The sequence below is a fragment of the Artibeus jamaicensis genome, unplaced genomic scaffold (genome assembly GCF_021234435.1).
Source record: "Artibeus jamaicensis isolate MK-2021 breed Jamaican fruit bat unplaced genomic scaffold, CSHL_Jam_final scaffold_916, whole genome shotgun sequence".
NCBI classification, from domain to species: domain Eukaryota; kingdom Metazoa; phylum Chordata; class Mammalia; order Chiroptera; family Phyllostomidae; genus Artibeus; species Artibeus jamaicensis.
Genome location: NW_026522059.1, coordinates 31914722 through 31933689, shown reverse-complemented (window position 1 = coordinate 31933689; position 18968 = coordinate 31914722). Strand labels below are relative to the sequence as shown.

The following is an 18968-nucleotide window of genomic DNA, read 5'->3' as shown; positions in this document are numbered from 1 at the left end:
TTAAGAACACCATATAAAACACCTTCATAAAAAGTACTTTTGGGGGGTTAAAAATAGTATTACTAGGTATATTACCAAAATATAATAAAGCATTAATTACAGACATTCAGAGGTTTTTTCCTTCACATATAAATGCTTAAAATAACTCAAGTTCCATACCTTGCAATTTAGCATTATTTTCATCTGCCTTACAAAGCTTCAAGAGAGATGCTGCATGATGTTCTAGCATTTGGACATCACTAGAAGACTGAACCACCACCAAAATAAGTATGCATGCATAATTATAAGCTACTGACTTCTTGGACTTGGAATCACTGAAACAAAGTAAGATTAGAAATTTTTAGTACAAAACAATTTTTCAGGAACAATTTTAAACACTTTTTTTCTACTTGGTTTTAAAGAGACCAAGAAATTTTACAATGAAACCTGAGTAATTTCCTACAGATGACAAATCAGATTTTAAATTTCACCTCAATTCACCTAAAACCACTATTTAAAAATACATAAACAAAGCACATGTATCACAATGGAAAGTGAAATTCTATTAATATCAATTAACAAATATACTTGATTAGCAAAAAAACATAAGGAAGTACACTTCATTGGTTTCTTTTAAAATGTTTGTCCACTCTGGATAAATAGGAACAAATACGATAAATCAATCTACTGCCATCTTTATTCAGGATTCCACTACAGAGCCGATAAGATATAGCTTGACATAGAAATCAATGTTGTCTGCTTTTCACTAAAAGACCCATCACTCAAGAAGTTATATCAAGAACCCACTATGAGACCAGTTACCTGGATGCCACTACCTTGTGTGACACAAGCCAAGAGCAGCATGTTATGTTTCTCTGTTCATACGTAAAACCTTTTGCCCTGCTGGACAGGCCTTTGAAACGAGTATTATTCTCAATCTCTCCCACCCAAAGTACTTCTGAAACCACAACACCATGAATAGTTCAGAGGCAGAAGACAGCAACATAGTCCTCATTACTCTTAAGATATATATTTCTGTGCCTTAAGATTCTGCTCCACACAAATTAGCAAATCAATCTTTGTCAACAAAATGGGGAACCAGAAAGAAGCTGATAAAAGAGCCATTTCATTGCTTCATAGCCATATTTTCTGTTTTTAGATTTCTGTCATTCTAATCCTTAAATTTGTAAGTTATGTGTTATGAAAAGAAGTAATCATAGCTTTTACTGTCAAGTAATACCTTCTAAACAACTAGCCCATTAATGATATAGTTTTCCGATATAACAGAAAATTTAATGAGTAAGTGGGAACGTACCCTAAGGCTTCTTTGGAATAGTACTCCATTAGAGTAATAAGACTTTGAAGATTTTTCTCAAGACTGAAAACATGGCCAACAGCTGATCTTCCCACAGGATTAAAAGTAATCAAATAAAGATTATGAAGGGTTCCCAAGAGATCTGAATGGTCAGTTTCTTCATTGGCTGTACAACGCTGAAAGTGGTGGAACAGTTCAGTAATACACTGCAATGTCTGTGTTGAGTCCTGTAGCCACAAGGCAAATGCATCATCAATAACACCATCAGACTGCAGACCTTCTTCTTCATCTTGATCATAAAGGTGACATAAAGCTCGGATCAACAAATTTGTTGCTTCATATTCTGACATAAAAAAGAGAAGACCTTTCTGTGACTGTGCAAGAAACTTTAAGACATCTTTTGTGGCTTGCAGTACACCAGGATGGGCACTTGTTACTGGAATTGACAGGAGCAAGGTAACCAACTCCAAGAAGTGGTAGCTGTGAAGATACCTGTAGAAAAATTGGTATATATTCAGTACAAAACATTCTTCATTTACTCAACAGTCATTAGACAGGAGAGGTTAATATTTTAATGGCCATAACCCTTATCCTCAGCAATAAACTGCTTGAACTAAAAACATAATGTGAGCCTTGGCTGGTGTGGCTCAGTGGAATGAGTGCTGTCAGCCTGCGAACAGAAAGGTTCAATTCCCACCCAGGGCTCATGCCTGGGTTGTGGGCCAGGTCCCTGGTTGGGGGTGTATGAGAGGAAACCAATCTATGTTTCTCTCCCCCGCTTTCTCCCTTCCTTCCCCTCTATCTAAAAACAAATAAAATATTATGAAAAAAATCATAATGTGAGTAGCAAGTCTTCTCTCCACTGTACCAAACAAGCGTGAAAAGTCTATGAGGCTTTTTCCTAGCTAGCATTCAACAGATGTTGAACAAATAACTGTTGACAAGTTTCTCTTTCCAGGATAAACTATAACTGTAACTTCTGGGCCTACTTTACAAGATATTTATCAAATGTTTCTTTCTCACTACAGTCCTAATTTATCCATGGGATATTTGAATTAGTAGGTCTAGAAAAACATAGGACATATACTATAAAAATATATATTATATACTCAGATTTACTATGAGTAGCATATCTATATTATCACCTCTAGAGAAAAAAATTTTAAATTATTAATTTTTACTGATGAGTTTACCATTTTTTAGCATACAGAGTAGTAGTAAAAAAAAGTCTGAATTTATTCAATACCTCAAAACAGATATAACTGCTACTGAAACAGTCTTTTTTTAAAAGATTTTTATTTATTTTTAGAGAGAGAAGATGGGAGGGAGAAAGAGGACAGAAACATCCATATGTGAGAGAAACACTGATAGGCTGCCTCATGCACAATCCCCAGCTAGGGACTTGGCCCACAACCCAGTCATGTGCCCTGGCCTGGAATTGAACTTATGGGACCTTTTGGTTCACAGGCCAGTGCTCAATCCACTGAGCCACACCAGCCAGGGCACAAAGTCTTTTCATTGTCCTAAAAATACTCTACACTCCACCTATTCACCAACCCCCCCCCCCAGCAATCACTGATCTTTTTTACTGTCTCCATAGTTTTGTCTTTTCCAGAATGCTATATACAGTTAGAATCAAACAGTATAAAACTGCCTCTTCAATCATACAAGGGTGGAAATTAAGAAAACTCCTGGAGTTTATTTATTAAAAATTGTGTATTTATTCTTACATGTCTAAACTTCAGTCACCTTCAAAGTACCATCCATCTGAGGCAAAATACCTATTGAGATTTTTTCCCACTGCTCAAGAGTTTTTGAACTTGTCGATTTTGAAGCCTTCTGCCATTTTTTAACCTCTTCCACATCAGCAAAATGTTTCCCTTTCAGGACTTTTTTTCATCCAGGGAAACAAAAAAAAGCCACCCCTCCCCCAAAAAACCTGCTTGGGAAGAGATCAGGTGAATGGAAAGCGGATGCATCTTTGGTCAAAAACTGCTAATCACTCAACATGGTGTGGGCAGGTGTGCTCATAAATCATCCATCATGAAATGGGCAAACACAGTTAAAGAATCTTCAAAAAAATTTCACTGAAGCCGAAGGCAGCCTCTCACAACAATGCCAGCTGGTGGTACACTGATACAGGTGGGTTCCTAGAACACTCACCCAGTTAGGGAAGCCTCTACTACAAGGGGCCCACCTCCAGAGGATAATTCCGGGTTTTGGGGGGTTCCCCTTCATATTATTGCTTAAATTCAGGCTTCTACTTTATGATAGTAAACACCATTAGTAACATAACTACAAAGGCAAAAAGAACTCTCAGAAAGACAAAACGCCCTAATTATTATGCTCTAAAAACATCATTAACCACCTTATTCATTCCAAAAACAGTTAACCTGGGAGGTCCCAGAGTATTTATTCTTAGAAAGGACTGCTTGCCTGTTTGGCTCTTGGCTGGCATCTGGGAACTTGAATTTTGGGAGGGTTCCCACTACCCACCTGATTAAGAATACTCTTTGTGCCTAAACTGTTTATGCAAAGGATATGTAATTTATACTGAACATAAGCTTTCCTTCTGGGAATCTGGAATTCTGGTATATATTATGTACTGGGTGTCTATGTGGCTATCCCCCAATAATAAGCTTGGATGCTGAGATTCTAATAAGCTTCCTCAGTAGGCAACATTTCACACATGCTGTCACAATTTGTTTCTGGGGAATTAACTGGGTCCTCATGGAAATTCCCCATCAGATTTCATCTGATAACATTGGGAAAGGACGCTGGAAGCTTATCTAGTTCCCCAGGCTTCCCTCTACGTACTTTCTTCCTTTGCTGACTGTGATTTGTACCCTTTTGCTGTTTAATAAATCACTGTGGTGAGTATAATACTGAGTCCTGTGAGTCCTAGTAAATCTTAGGGGTGATCTTGGAGACCACAACACAGAACATTAGAGCCTTGCCATCATTTCAAACCAATACTTCCAAAATGCAATTATGTGTCCTTTCAAAATCCATTCTCCCTTCTATTTATCAGTTTCTGTCAATAAAACCACAATTCCATAGTTACCCTAGCTAACAACCTTACAACATCTTTAACTTTTTCTTTTACCTAGTAGGTTAAATTGACAAGTCCTAGTAATTGCTCTTTTACAAATTCTCTCAATAGTAACAGTAATATTGTCTTTCCTTTCCCTGGAAGTGCCACTTTATTAGGCCAAGTGCTTAAAACAAAACCTGCTACCTACAATCTTCAAATTGGCTTATCTACCTAATAACTCCAATTTCTTTTCCATTGCAATACATTTTGCAACATATCATCTTAGAACATGACTTTGATCATATCAGATATTCAAGATCTTTCCACATTCTAAAAACAAAATCTAAACTCCTTAAGGCAGTATTCCAGACCCCTTATTTCCTAGAGTATGATATGCAAACATACCTCCTCCAGTTATGGTGGAGCCTGGGGGTGGGGGATATGACAGTATTTCATAGGTGGCTAATTACTACTTTCCCCTCAGTAACTGTTTCAAAATATCACCTCCTTCCTACACTTACCACCTCAGTCATCCTCAGTGCACAGCTTTACCTACTTTACTAAAAATGGTCAGTGAGAAATGCCTTGGCTCCTTTACCACCTTCACACTATATAGGTATCTATATGTGTACATTCACAAGGTTTCCTTTCTCTTGTTCAAAGCCAAACCCCTACACTTGTACTTTTGACTTCATCTCCTACCAGATAACTGCTCTAGTAAGTATCATCTCTTCTGTAAGAACTCAAACAGACAGATATGTTTCAGCTGAAAATAGGAACAGGTAGGTCTTCTATGGTCTTTAGAGTGAACAAATACCCTAACCCTATTTTCTGTTACTGTGTTATGCCCCAACTAAAGGCAAATTTAATCACAGATATAAGAAATAAAGTAATAAAAATAGTATTTCTCCATTAGTTAGAAAATTACTGAGAGACAAAATGTCAAAACAAATCTCAAAAATTAAGAGAAAAATTTAAAATCTCCGATAAGTGCTGATACTAATAATGGCAAAATTCTATCAACAGGTAACTAGCGCGTTAGATGGCAGAAACAAATGCTAATTGACCCTTAAAGATATGTTTAACCAGGGCTGTAAAATTAAGTTAGTAAAATATAAGTTTAAATTACAATATATTAGAGGGGTAAAGTAAGGAGGTTCACACGGAAAAGCTCTCCTTCCTATGCCATCCTCTTATACCACCTTCCTAGAAGCAACTCAGCAATTCCTCATTTATTCTTGCTCACAGAGCATTGTTGCTTATATAAGCATTGTTGTTGATTATTACTATATTTAACTTGCTATTACTACTGTAGATACTCACATAATATAGCTCATCCATAGTAACATACTTCTGTTTCACAACTATCTATTTTGAAATATCAAGCATCCTTATACAGATAAGCATTATCTACGGACATAAAAAATTCAATCACATAAAATTGCTTCCAGTGATTTGTGAATAATTTTCCCAAGCCAAAATGTCTTACCTAAAGAGAACAGGATATGGATCATCCCTCTCTGGAGGTCCAGTAATACGTGCCATTGTTGGGAAAGACTTTACAGGAGGCTGGATCATTGTATGAGGTGCAGTTTCCATTAAATGGAAAACTTCTTCTAGGAGGTTAACAAGCTTTTCTATCTCTCCTTCGCTTATATTTGAGGAGTCCAAAAGATCCATATCCATCGAAGCCTCTACCTCATTTTCATATTCTGGGTTTGTCCTTTCAAGTCCAGTATCTGTGTCATGATCAGGTTCACCATGATTAGGAACAGATGAAGTCTTCTCTGCCAAATGGTCACCAAGTCTTTTAATCTCTGACAAGATTTCATAGAAATGGCACTTCTGAAGGATAGCTGAACCAGCAGTGACAACCCTCACAGTCTGATCTAAAAGTATGAGCTCCAGAAGTTTTTGATAGCCACTTTTTTCACCCTGCCTACCTCTTAAAAAGGCTTCCATTCCTTCTGTCATACTAATGACACTGTCCAAAGCTTTAAAAGCATTTAACTTAAGGGAAGATGAGACATGATCAGCAAAGAGGAGCTCAAATAATCCACTGATCACTCCAGCTTGTAGCAGTCCCACAACTCCTTGAGTTCCACATTCTGCTAGGGAGGACACTAATTTGGTCCCAGCTTTAAGTTGTCGGACATTTAAGGCAATGGGTTGGCGAAGGGCTACTTGTAAATTTAAAGCTTGCATGGTCCAGTCTACCAACTGGCCAAAGCAGTCTTGTTTTGTGTTTTTCAACTGCAAATAACTTAATCCTTTTATTATTAAACTTGGAATTTCTTCTAAAGCTGTTACCCATTTTGCACCTCTGTCTTCCTGATATAAATCTAACAGTTCAGTTAACTTTACTGAGGCTTCTATTGCCCCTGAATTTTCTTTATCTGGACCTTGATCTTTCATTCTACTGATTTCAATTTCAAAAGTAGTCTTGTATGGACAGCTGAAGTATAAAAGTGGCACAAGTTCCCTATCATATGGATCATACGTCATAGGAGGAACTGAGGCTAAGTCTTCAGCAGTGTATTCAACATCAAAGTTTGGGTACTTAAATGTTTCACGTTCCAAGTCAGCAATTCCATCTTCATCACTGGAAATTTGTTCATAACCATCATCTCCTGAAAATTAGTTTGAATAATATTTAAGTATATCATTTTTACTTAATGCAAAATGTATGATTAATCGGAAAACAGTTTAACAGTATGGCAAAAAATAAGAAATAATGACTTCAACAAAATTAACTTACTCCCCAATTACTAACATTTATCATTTCTAATAATTATGAAGATATTTCATAAGCCAAGTCTTTCTATCCTATCTGTTCAGCTTTACAACTAAATATGCTACAGGTATCTTTTCCTCACCTAAATAAAATTAGAGGTAAACTAGCCTCCTTCTCTCACCTTCTCTAAAATGCCCTCTCACTAAGAAAACGGCCTGCCTGAAATCTAACTACTACTACTTGATAGTCAAATATAGTACATCTAAAAATAAGACTTGATCTGGGAGAGGAAGACTAAAGAGGGAAGCTAAAAAAGTATCACCTAACATAAATAAGTATCTCTATAAAACTGAAATGAGCCTCACTCACTTAGAATAAACCAAAGCAGACTAACTATTGTTCTGCACAAATGCTTTAAACATTATATACCATTCCTTGGACAAATTAAGAGTCAAAGAGCTTGAATGTCTCTCACTTTTGCTTCTAAAGAAAGTAAGCCTTGTTAAAGTAGACTTTAGCATCATGCTATCACATATACCTGAACTGAAATCTTCCCCTCCGCTGATTTTCTAAAAAATAATGTAGCTTTTTGTTGAAATAGCTAGATGGCAGGCATCTTTAGGAATTCTACCCAGCTTACAACACCATTCCTTACTCTGAAAACAGCCCACCATATTCCTAGTCACTATGTATTTGCTGCATGACCCTGCTTCCCTGACCAAAACTGAGGGTACCAAGGGGCAGTTTATATTGTAGCAAGTCATACAGAGTATTTCCCCCAAGAAACTGGAAATGGAACCAAGACACAGCCAGGTAAGCGACTGATTAAAAAGAAGAGATTAAAGTTATGGGGTGAATAGAAAAAGAACAGTTAGCTGACAAAAAATAAAGTAGCAACATAAAGAAAAGTTGGAAATCCCACCTCTAGTCAAGCCCAGTTATATTCCAACCTTTGGGTTTCCTGAAAGTCTACCTTTGTTATAAATTTGTTTGTACTGCTCAAAGGTACCTCAAGTTAGCTTCTGGCACTTGAAACTGAAAAGTCCTATCTAATATAACCCACCTTCGCCTTCTTCATCTTCTTCACCTTCTTCCTCTTCGTCTTCGTCTTCCTCTTCAGCAATACTGTCCACTGTATGTCGATCATCCTCATCCTCATCCTCTTCTTCCTCTACTTCCACATCATCCTCATCCTCCTCGCCTTCTTCTTGCTGTTCCTCTTCTACTTCCCCTTCATCAGAATATTGACCTTCTTGGGGAACAGAATTCCGATCAGGAGAAATGGGCTCAAAGTAATCTTCTCTATGTGGAGGATCTTCTTCCTTGTCACCGGATACTGAAAAATTGATTATTTTTTTAAATTCTAACTACACAGATTATTTAATTCTTCAACTACAATTGACATACAATGTTATTATTAGTTTTAGATGTATAGTAATTAGATACTTCACAAAGTGATCACCCTGATAAGTCTAGTAACCATCTGACACCATACATATTTATTCCAATACTACTGTCTACATTCCCAATGCTGTTGTTTACATCCCTATGACTACCTTTAAAACTGGCGATCTGTAAGTCTTAATTCCTTTCACTGTTTGCACCCATCCACCTAATCCTTTCCTTGTGGCGGGCCATTCGTTCTCTGTAAGTTTATTTTGTTTCTTCTTTTGTTTTTTAGTTTTCACATATAAGTAAAATCACATATTTGTCTTTCTCTGTCTGACTTATTTCACTTAGCATAATACCTCGAGATTCATCCATGTTGTTGCAAGTGTTAAGACTACATTCTTTTTATTGTTAATTTTCCATTGTCTATATGTACCACCTCTTCTTTATCCATTTATCTATTAATGGAAACCTAGATTGCTTCCATATCTTGACTATTGTAAATAACACTGAAATAAACACAAGGTTCTATATATCTTTTCAAATTAGTGTTTAGGATTTTTTCAGATAAATACCCAAAAGTGGAATTGTTGAGTCACATGGTAGTTCTATTTTGAAATGTATTTTTACGCCTCATCCAAGGCTATGTTTATTGATTTTAGACAGAGAGGAAGGGCAGGGGGAGAGAGGAAGAGAAACATCAATGTGAGAAATATCAATCGGCTGCCTCCTGTACACAACCTGACTGGAAATCAAACCCACAACTTTTTGGTGCACAGGACGATGCTCCAAACAACTGAGCCACCTGGACAGGGCTCTATTTGTAATTTTTTGAGAAACCTCCATATTATTTTGCATAGCAGCTGCACTAATTTATATTCACATCAAGTGTGCATGACAGTTCCCTTTTCTCCACATCCACAAACTTTGTAGATTTTCTGATGATATGATAGGCCCTCTTACAGGTCTGAGGTAATAGCTTATTGTGGTTTTAATTTGCATTTTCCTGATAATTAGTGATGCTGAGCATCTTTTCATATGTCTATTGAACTTCTACATGTCCTTTTTTGAGAAACATCTATTCAGGTTTTTAAGGCACAGTTTATTTGAATAGTTTAAATAACATGAGGCAGCAGGACTGGATATTGCAATTAATAACATTTTACATGATTTAACTTATTTTTTAAAAAATACTATTTTTTAAAGTTGCTTTTAAAAAATATCAAGAGTATACATTGCAAAACTTTGTATAGTAAGAATCAAGTATATTACTTTATATATACAATAAACTGGTCCTTTACTTTTTACCTATTAAGTAACTATGAAGACTTTTATCTCTTCCAATATTTAGTGCTTATTTTTCCTGGTACTCTTCTGTATATACCACTATAGCACATTAACACTTTATTTTCAAGATAATGTTGGTACAGATGCAAACAAATTAATTGACTTTTTAATAAATAAGTTCATCAGCCCTGGCTGGTATAGCTCAGTGGATTGAGCGTGGGCCTGTGAACCAGAGTATTGCGGTTCAATTCCCAGTCAGGGCACATGCCTGGGTTGCAGGCCAGTTCCCAGCAGGGGACGCATGAGAGGCAACCATATACTGATATTTCTCGCCCTCTCTCCTTCCCTTCCCCTCTAAAGAGAAATAAATAAAATAAATAAAAAATTAAAAAAAAATAAGTTCATCAAAAACGCAAGGAAATACTACTGCACAGTAAGAAAGGGAGAGAAACATTCATCAAGACTTGATTACTAGCATTGTTTTTCTTCAATCAAAAAGCACTATATAGTCCTGACTGGTGTATCTCAGTTGGTTGGGATATTGTCCTGAGAAGCAAAAAGTTGTTGGTTCTATGCCTGGTCAGGGCATATGCCCAGGCTGCAGGTTCAGTTCCCAGTCAGGGTGTGTGCCAGAGGCAACTGATTAATCAATGTTTCTCTCCCTCTCTTTCTTCCTCCTTTCCCCTCTCTCTAAAAATAAGTAAATAAAATCTTAGAGGAGGAAAAAAGCACTATTAATATTAATCAAGAGTGTTAAAAAAAAAAACGAGCACTGATTTTATTTGTACCTGGCAAAGGCATGGGATCATCTTCATCATCATCAGGTGGAGGGGGTCCTGGTGGAGTTCGTGGTCCCCTTGGCTGTGGTCTTGGAGGGCTTCCATTAAACTGATCTTCCTTCTCCCCATCAGCTACAGTTTTATTAGAGACAGAAAAAGAATGTTCAAATTATTAAAAGTATAGAGAAATGGATGCATGACAGTAACAATGTTCATCATTTGAATTTTTCATTCTCAGCATTTATTGATTTACTTTTCTGTCCTGATGTGTAATAGAAATTTTGCTAATTTATATTAATGAAACTTAGAATTTCTGACTTCCACATACCAAAATATATTATATATACTTTTAAGCATTATCCCAGAGAAATAAACTTATTTCCCTGCAGGAAGGTGTACATTAATGTTCATACCAGTCTTTTGTGCAACAATCAAAAACTGAAAACTACCTAAATGTCATTCAATGATTGACTGGTTAAATAGACTATTATACATTCAAGTATAATTGTCTACATGTAAAACTACTCAGCAATAAAAAAGAACTACTGATACATGCAACAAAATGGATGAACCTCAAGTTAATTATGCTGAATAAAGAAGTAAATCTCAAGAAGATACCTACCACATGAAACATTTATACACTACTCATGAAAGGTTGCCAAAGGTTGGGGATGGGTGAAATACGCAAGGCTATAAAGGAGTAACACCAGGGAATCTTGTGATGGTATAATCAAGTTTCTTGACTGTAGTGATGCTTATGAAAGGTCAGGCATGACATAAAATTGCATACAATTGTGCACACACACACGCAAAGTGCATGTGTAACTGATGAAAACTGAACAAGCTCTACAGACCGTACCAAAGCCAATGTTTTTTTTTTTTGACACTGTACTACAATTGTAAAAGACGTTAGTATTGGGGGAAGCTGGGGAAGAGTTCAGAAATGTCCCTGTACATTTGTTTGCAAACTCTTATAAATCTATAATTACATGAAAATAAAAAGGTAGAAATATACACATGTACATACAATGCATAAAGTGTCAGCTGTAAATAAGTCGGTAAATTTTAAAAAATTTTAGAGTAGCTATTATACATTAGGTACTGTAATAAAACTAAAGATCAATGAAACTCAAATCCAGTTCTTAGAAAATGTAAACAGAATGGACAAACCCTTAGCTACACTCATGAAGAAAAAAGAGAATTCAAATAAATAAAATCAGAAATAAAAGAGGAAATATTATAATTGATAACACCAAAATATAAAGGATCCTAAGAGACTACTATGAAAAACCCTATGCCACCTTGGCTGATGCGCTTCAGTGCATTGAGTGCTGGCCTGTGAACAGAAAGACTGCAAGTTCGATTCCCAGTCAGAGCACATGCCTGGGTTGTGGGCCAGATCCCACTTGCAGGTGTATCAGAGGCAACCAACTGGTGTTTCTCTCCCACTCTTTCTTCTTCCCTTCCTCTCTGACTAAAAATACAAAAATAAAATCTTTTTTAAAAATGCCAATAAAGTGAACCTAGAAGAAATGGATAAATTCCCAGAAACATGCAACCTATCAAAAATGAAATATGACAATATAGGAAATCTAAACAGACAAGTTACTAGTAAGGATACTGAATGGGTAATATAAAACCTCCCAGTAAACAAAAGTCCAGAACCAGATGGATTCACTAACCAAACTTTCAAAGAAGAAATAATACTACTAACCCTTCTCAAACTCTTCCAAAATATAAAAGAGGAAACCCGTCCAACCTCATTTCATGAAGCTAGAACTACTCTGATACTAAAACTACACAAGGGTGCCATAAAAAAAGAAAATTTCAGGCCCATATCACTGATGAAGATAGGTGCAAAAATTAACAAAAAAGTATTAGCAAACCAAAATCAGTAATACATTAAAAGGATAATACACCATGATCTAATGGGTTTTATCCTGGAGATGCAAGGAAAGTTCAATATCCTCAAATCAATCAATATGATACACCACTCTGACAAAATGAAGGATAAAAATCACATAATCATTGATACAGAAAAAGTGTTAAAACAATATTCAACACCCATTTATTATAAAAATCTCAACAAACTGGGTACAGAAAGAACATATATAACAAGCTAGAGTCATACTCAACAGTAAGAAGCCAAAAGATTTCCCTCTAAGATCAAAAACAAGACAAGGGTACACACTCTCGCCACTTTTATTTAACATAGCACTGGAAGTCCTAGCCACAGTAGTTAGGCAAGAAAAAAAAATAAAAGGTTTCCAAACTGAAAACAAAGAAGTAAAACAAGTCACTATTTGCATATGACATAGGACATCTGTCTGGAAAAGTTCAGCCATCGTTAATATAACAAGAATAGTTTGTGCAACATCAACATAACAAGGAGAGTGGACTGGAATGTGCATGGGTGAATAATGATGACTTTGCTGTACTAGTCAGTGGGGGTAGTAGGCACCACTGAGTGAGCATGTGTACTGTGTGGACATTGCATTCAAAATTACTGAGCGAGTAGAGCAACAAATCTGCTCAAATTTTGCATCAGCCTTGAACAGTCCTCCATGGAAAACTATTTAGATGATTCAGAAGGCCACAGCTATGGGCAACTGGTGATTGGCAGCTCCATCGGCACAATGCACCTACTCACGCATCACGTATTGTGCAGAATTTTTTGGCAAAACATCAAATCGCTTGGGACACTTTGTCCCACTACAGCCCAGATTTGGTGCCCTGAAACTTCTAGCTTTTACCAAAACTAAAATCATCTTTGAAAGGGAAGGGATTTCAGACCACTGATGAGATTCAGGAAATACAAGGGGGCAGCTGATGGTGACTGGGAGAACTGTGTGAAATCCCAAGGTGCCTACTTTGAAGGAACTGAAGCGTCAATGTCCTATGTACACTGTTTCTTGAATCCTCTTCAATAAACATCTCCTTTTCATCGTATGTGGCTGGATACTTTCTGGATAGACCTCATCTATACACAGAAAACTCTAAAAACTGTTGGAACTAATAAATGAGTTAAGTTGCAAGATATAAAATCAATACACAAAAATCTATTGGGTTTCTATATAAAAAGAATAAACCACCTGGAAATAAATTTAAGCAAGGAGATAAAAGACCTACATATTTAAAACTGTAAGATACTAATGAAATTAAAAAAAAAATAAATGGAAAGATATTCTGTGCTCATGGATTGAAGAATTAATGTAGAGTGCATACCACTCTATATAATCCTTATTGAAATTCCAATGGCATTTTCACAAAAATAAAAAAAGCAATCCTAAAATTTCTATGAAACTACAAATAACCAAAGCAATCTTGGGGGTGGGGGGAGAGGAGGAGGAGGAGGAAGAAGCAGCAGCAGCAGCTGGAGGAATCTCATACCCTTATTTCAAACTGCATTACAAATCTATAGTAATTAAAAACAGTATGATATGGGTCTAAAAACAGATACACAGATCAATGAAACAGAATAAAAAGCCCAGAAATAAACACACACATAAATGGTCACTTAATTTATAGCAAAAGAGCCAAGAATACACTATGGGCAAGAAGAGCAGGCTGGAAAAATTGGACAGCTATGTGCAAAAGAATGAAATTGTACCACTATCTTAAAACTATACACAATAATTAACTCAAAATGGATTAAAGGCTTGAACATAGACCTGAAAACATAAAATCCCTAAAACAAAACATATGTGGTAAGCTCCCTGACATAAGTCTTAAGAGATTTTTTTTTAATCTGGCACCAAAGCAAAAGCAGCAAAAGCAAAATTAACAAGTGGAACAACATCAATTTAAAAAGCTTCCGTACAGTAAAGGAAACCATCAACAACATAAAAAGGCAACCTACAGAGTGGGAGAAACTCTTTGCAAATCATGTGTCTGACAGGGGTCTAAAATCCAAAATACAGATAGAACTCATGTAATCCAACAGCAAGAAAACAAACAATCCACTAAAAAATGAGTATTTTTCCGAAAAGAATGTACAGATGGCACGCAGACATATGAAAGAAGATGGTCAACATCACTAACCCTCAGGGAAATGCAAATAAAAACCACAATGAGCTATCACCTTGCACTTGCTGGAATGGCTATTATAAAAAAGACTACGAATAACATGTGCTGGTAAAGATGTGGAGAAAATCATGTGCACTGCTGGTGAGAATGTAAATTGGTACAGCCCCACTATGGAAACCAGTAAAGACATACCTCAAAAAATTAAAAATAGAACTACCATATGATGTAGCAATTTGTCTTTTGGATATTTATCTAAAAAAATGAAAACACTACCTCGAAAACTATATACACCACCACGTTTGCTGTAGCACTATTTACAACAGCCAAGATACAGAAAAAGTACGTGTCTACTGATAAATAATAAATAAATTATAGTTATATATACAAAATAAAATACTACTCAGCCATTTAATAAAATGAAATCTCCCTATTTGCAACTTCATGGATAGACCGTAAGGGCATTATGCTAAGTGACATCTATAGAGAAACAGAGAAAGTAAAATACTATGAAAGTAACAGAGAAAGTAAAATACTATGTCCTCCTCTCTCATATATATGTAAAAAAATTTTTTGAAACCAAGTTCATAGATAAAGAACAGTGGTGGTTGCCAGATGCAGGGTGGGTGAGGAATTGGAGAAATGAATGAATTCTTTCTTTTTTTTTTAAGTTCAATTAAACTATTTTTTAAAAAGAGAGACACACAAATATAGGTAAAATATACTCATTGCCCACAAGGAACTCAGTCTGATAAAAAAGACAAAAGAGCACAAAAAATTATGGGTTAATAGAAAGAGTAAAAGATAAACTGTGCTCAGCATGTAAGATATAAGAATAGAGATTAAAATACAGTGCATGACCACCATCGAAAACAAACAGCTCATACCACACTACTAAAACAATACTGACAAAGGTCATTTTATTTGTGCTCATAAAATGCCAATTATAAATCAAATTATTCCCCCAGTGACATCAATTATAATTTCAAAATGTATTCTTGAATCGCATCTCATTACCATGGCTAATACTAGACCCTGGGAAACATGAGCCCAGCTGCCCACTTTATACGAGGAAAGCCACTGAAGTTTACTGAAATTACTGTTTTTATGTCTTCAGTTAATAAGCAAAAGGTTCTCAAAAACTGAAAAACCTTCATTAGACAACATTTAGACACCAAAACAAATTTGAAATGTGTGCCTGAAAAAAACATACACATTAACATAAACATACACAACTAAGAGTTAAAAATCAGGTGGGATATCTCAATTGCACGGGTCTCCACATCAGGAGCCAGAGGGTCCCAACTCCACACCAGGCTTCCCAGACCTGGGTTCTAAGTACCAGGAAAAGAAGTCCCCATAAATTCTGGCCCTGAAAGTACTTGGAGACTGGGGCTCAGTGACACAAAGGGCTGCTTAAGTCCCAGGCATTCCTCATAAAGGGCCCGCACACTGACTTACTCAGAGGCTCTCACTCTGAGCTGCAGTGCCTGGGCAGCAGCTTGAAAGTGGCCAGAGACATAGGAGAGAAACTCAATTGTCTGACTTAGGGCAGCTTTCTCCAAACAGAAATGCTGCCAGACATCACTGTTCCTTTGCTGAGCCTTCCCCCAACTAGGGCCAGCAGGCAGGTACCATACCTGAGTCCTCTGCTGTGAACACAGCAAATCCACCACGGTCATACATTCTTGAGCAGATAAACCGGTGAAGGAGCTAGCAGTGAGATGAACCATGCAGGCCCCAGCAGCAGGAAGCGGCAGAGGGAATCGCCACTGTCCCTCTCTGACCACGCCCCCACATACAGCGTCACAAACCAGCAACCTGGATAGCCCTACCCTGGTGAACACCTAAGGCTCCGCTCATACATAACAGGCATGAACAGATCAAAACATGGCTCAAGAACAACTCAGAGCCCCTGAGCCGATAAATCTAAGCAATGAAGAAACAGCCAAACTTTCAGATGCACAGTTCAAAACACTGGTGATCAGGATACTCACAGAACTGGTTGATTTTAGTCACAAATTAGAGGAACATATGAAGGCTAAACTAATTGAAATAAAGGGAAATGCACAGGAAACCAATAGTAATGGAAAGGACACTGGGACTCAAATCAAAGGAGTGGACCAGAAAGAGGGAAAAAATGACCAAACAGAAAACAATGAAGAAACAAGAATTCGAAAAAATGAGGAGAGGCTTAGGAACCTTCAGGACATCTTTAAACGTTCCAACATCCAAATTATAGGGGTACCAGAAGAGGAAGAGGAACAGCAACAAGTGGAAAACTTATTTGAACAAGTAATAAAGGAGAACTTCCCCAATCTGGCAAAGGAAATAGACCTCCAGGAAGTCCAGGAAGCTCAGAGAGTCCCAAAGAAGTTGGACACAAGAAGAAACACACCAAGGCACATCATCATTACATTAGCCAAGATTAAAATGAAGGAGAGAGTCCTAGAAGCAGCAAGAGATAAGGGGACAGTCACCTACAAAGGAGTTCCCATCAGACTGTCAGTTGATTTCTCAAAAGAGATCTTACAGGCAAGAAGGGGCTAGAAAGAAGTATTCCAAGTCATGAAATCCAAAGACATACATCCAAGATTGATCTATCTAGCAAAACTTTTATTTAGAATGGAAGGGCAGATAAAGTGCTTCTCAGATAAGATCAAATTCAAGGAGTTCATCATCACCAAGCCCTTATTATATGAAATGTTAAAGGGACTTACCTAAGAAAAAGAAGATAAAAAAGATGAACAGTGAAAGGACAGCAAACTCACAGCTATTAAGAACCACACCTAAAACAAAAGCAAACTAAGAGGACAGCTAGATCAGGAGCAGAACCATAGAAAGGAAAATCACATGGAGGGTTAGCAACAGTGGAGTGGGAGAAGGAGGGGGGAGAAGGTACAAAAAATAAGTAGCATAGACGGTAGGTAGAAAACAGATGGGGGGGAGGGCAAGAATAGTATGGGAAATATAGAATCTAAAGAACTTGAGACACGTGGTCATAAACTAAAGGGGGGGGAATGGTGGGGGAGGGGTGTGCAGGGTGGAGGGGAATGAAGGGGGAAAATAGAACAACTGTAATGGCATAATCAATAAAATATATTTTAAAAAAAGGAAAGCATAGATGGTAGGCAGAAAATAGATAGAGGGGAGGGCAAGAATAGTATGGGAAATATAGAATCTACAGAACTTGAGACACATGGTCATAAACTAAAGGGGGGAATCGTGGGGAAATAGAAAAACTGTAGTGGCATAATCAATAAAATATATTAAATATATATATATATATATATATATATACTAAATTTACTATTCTTAAATCCCTTTAGAGATAATTTTGATAGTAAGCTATGAGTAACCACTAGATTACATTATCATTTACATATTTAAATTTAAAAAAAAACCCAGGTCAATTTAAAAAGCATTCGAGAAAAGTAGAGAAAGAAAATAAAATGTAACCCCATCAAAATAAAAAGACATTGGAACAGAAAAGAATGGGAAACTGACAATTATTTTGTCAAGTCTTAAGCAAGGTTCAAAAGGTAGAAGAGCTCTTTGAATTATCTTTTCCTGCCATAATGAACATAAATGTCACTGACAAAAGCAAATCTAAAATTCTTACCATGTTTTGGGTTCCTTTTCAAACTTGGCTGTGGTTGAGGTGGTGGTGGAGGAGGAGGTGGCGGTGGTGGAGAGTCTCTGTCATGACTTATCACTCTATCCACTGATCCATATATTGCCAGTGTCAGACAATTATACCAGCCTCTTAGCACCAAACCGTCCGTATTCACCTGATTTGTTAGGGAAAAATATCTTTCAAATTAATGTTTTAATATGCCAGACTAAACTGGTATCAAACTACTTTGTGGTTCAACTAAAGTCTTTAAAAGTATGCTGAAAATGCAAAGGTCAATATTGGTGAAAAATCATCCAGAGGCACAGCTTTTATATGGCCCTCCAGAATTACAATACTTAGGCCTGTCTCAAGAATGTATCTCCCTAGTCCCATACCTCATGCCAACCCTGTTCAAAAAGCTTAGCCAGTGCTGCTGGCTGGTGTGGCTCAGTGGATTGAGTGCCAGCCTGAAAATCAAAACGTCTCTGGCTGGATTCCCAGTCAGGGCACATGCCTGAATTGTGGGCGAGCTCCCCAGTTGGGGACATTTGGGATGAGCAAGAGGCAACTGATTGATGTTTCTCTTCCTCTCTTTCTCCCTCCCTTCCCCTCTCCCTAAAAATAAATAAAAATAAAATCTTAAAAAAAAAAAAAAAAGCTTAACCAAATTCCCAACAAAGGGAATAGAAATGAGAATGACATTAAGTGGGAGTTACTGCCAATTAATGAATTAAAACCCAATAATTACAGGGGACATGGAGGGGAACAAAAGTACAAATTTTGCCCAGTCTCAAGATTTATAAAGTCCATAA

At 36.8% G+C, this 18968-nt stretch overlaps 1 protein-coding gene across 2 annotated transcripts in view; it reads right to left on the bottom strand.

Moving 5' to 3' along the window:
- VIRMA (vir like m6A methyltransferase associated) overlaps positions 1-18968 on the bottom strand; it is a 58198-nt gene that overhangs the window by 23623 nt on the left and 15607 nt on the right. For both annotated transcript variants that reach the window (XM_037131081.2, XM_037131082.2), the window contains exons 5-10: positions 18163-18331; positions 10527-10649; positions 8126-8398; positions 5818-6958; positions 1295-1786; positions 160-314 (exon numbers count right to left, since the gene is read on the bottom strand). In XM_037131081.2, coding sequence (XP_036986976.2) covers positions 160-314; positions 1295-1786; positions 5818-6958; positions 8126-8398; positions 10527-10649; positions 18163-18331 — 2353 coding nt within the window. The remainder of the gene's footprint in view (positions 1-159; positions 315-1294; positions 1787-5817; positions 6959-8125; positions 8399-10526; positions 10650-18162; positions 18332-18968) is intronic.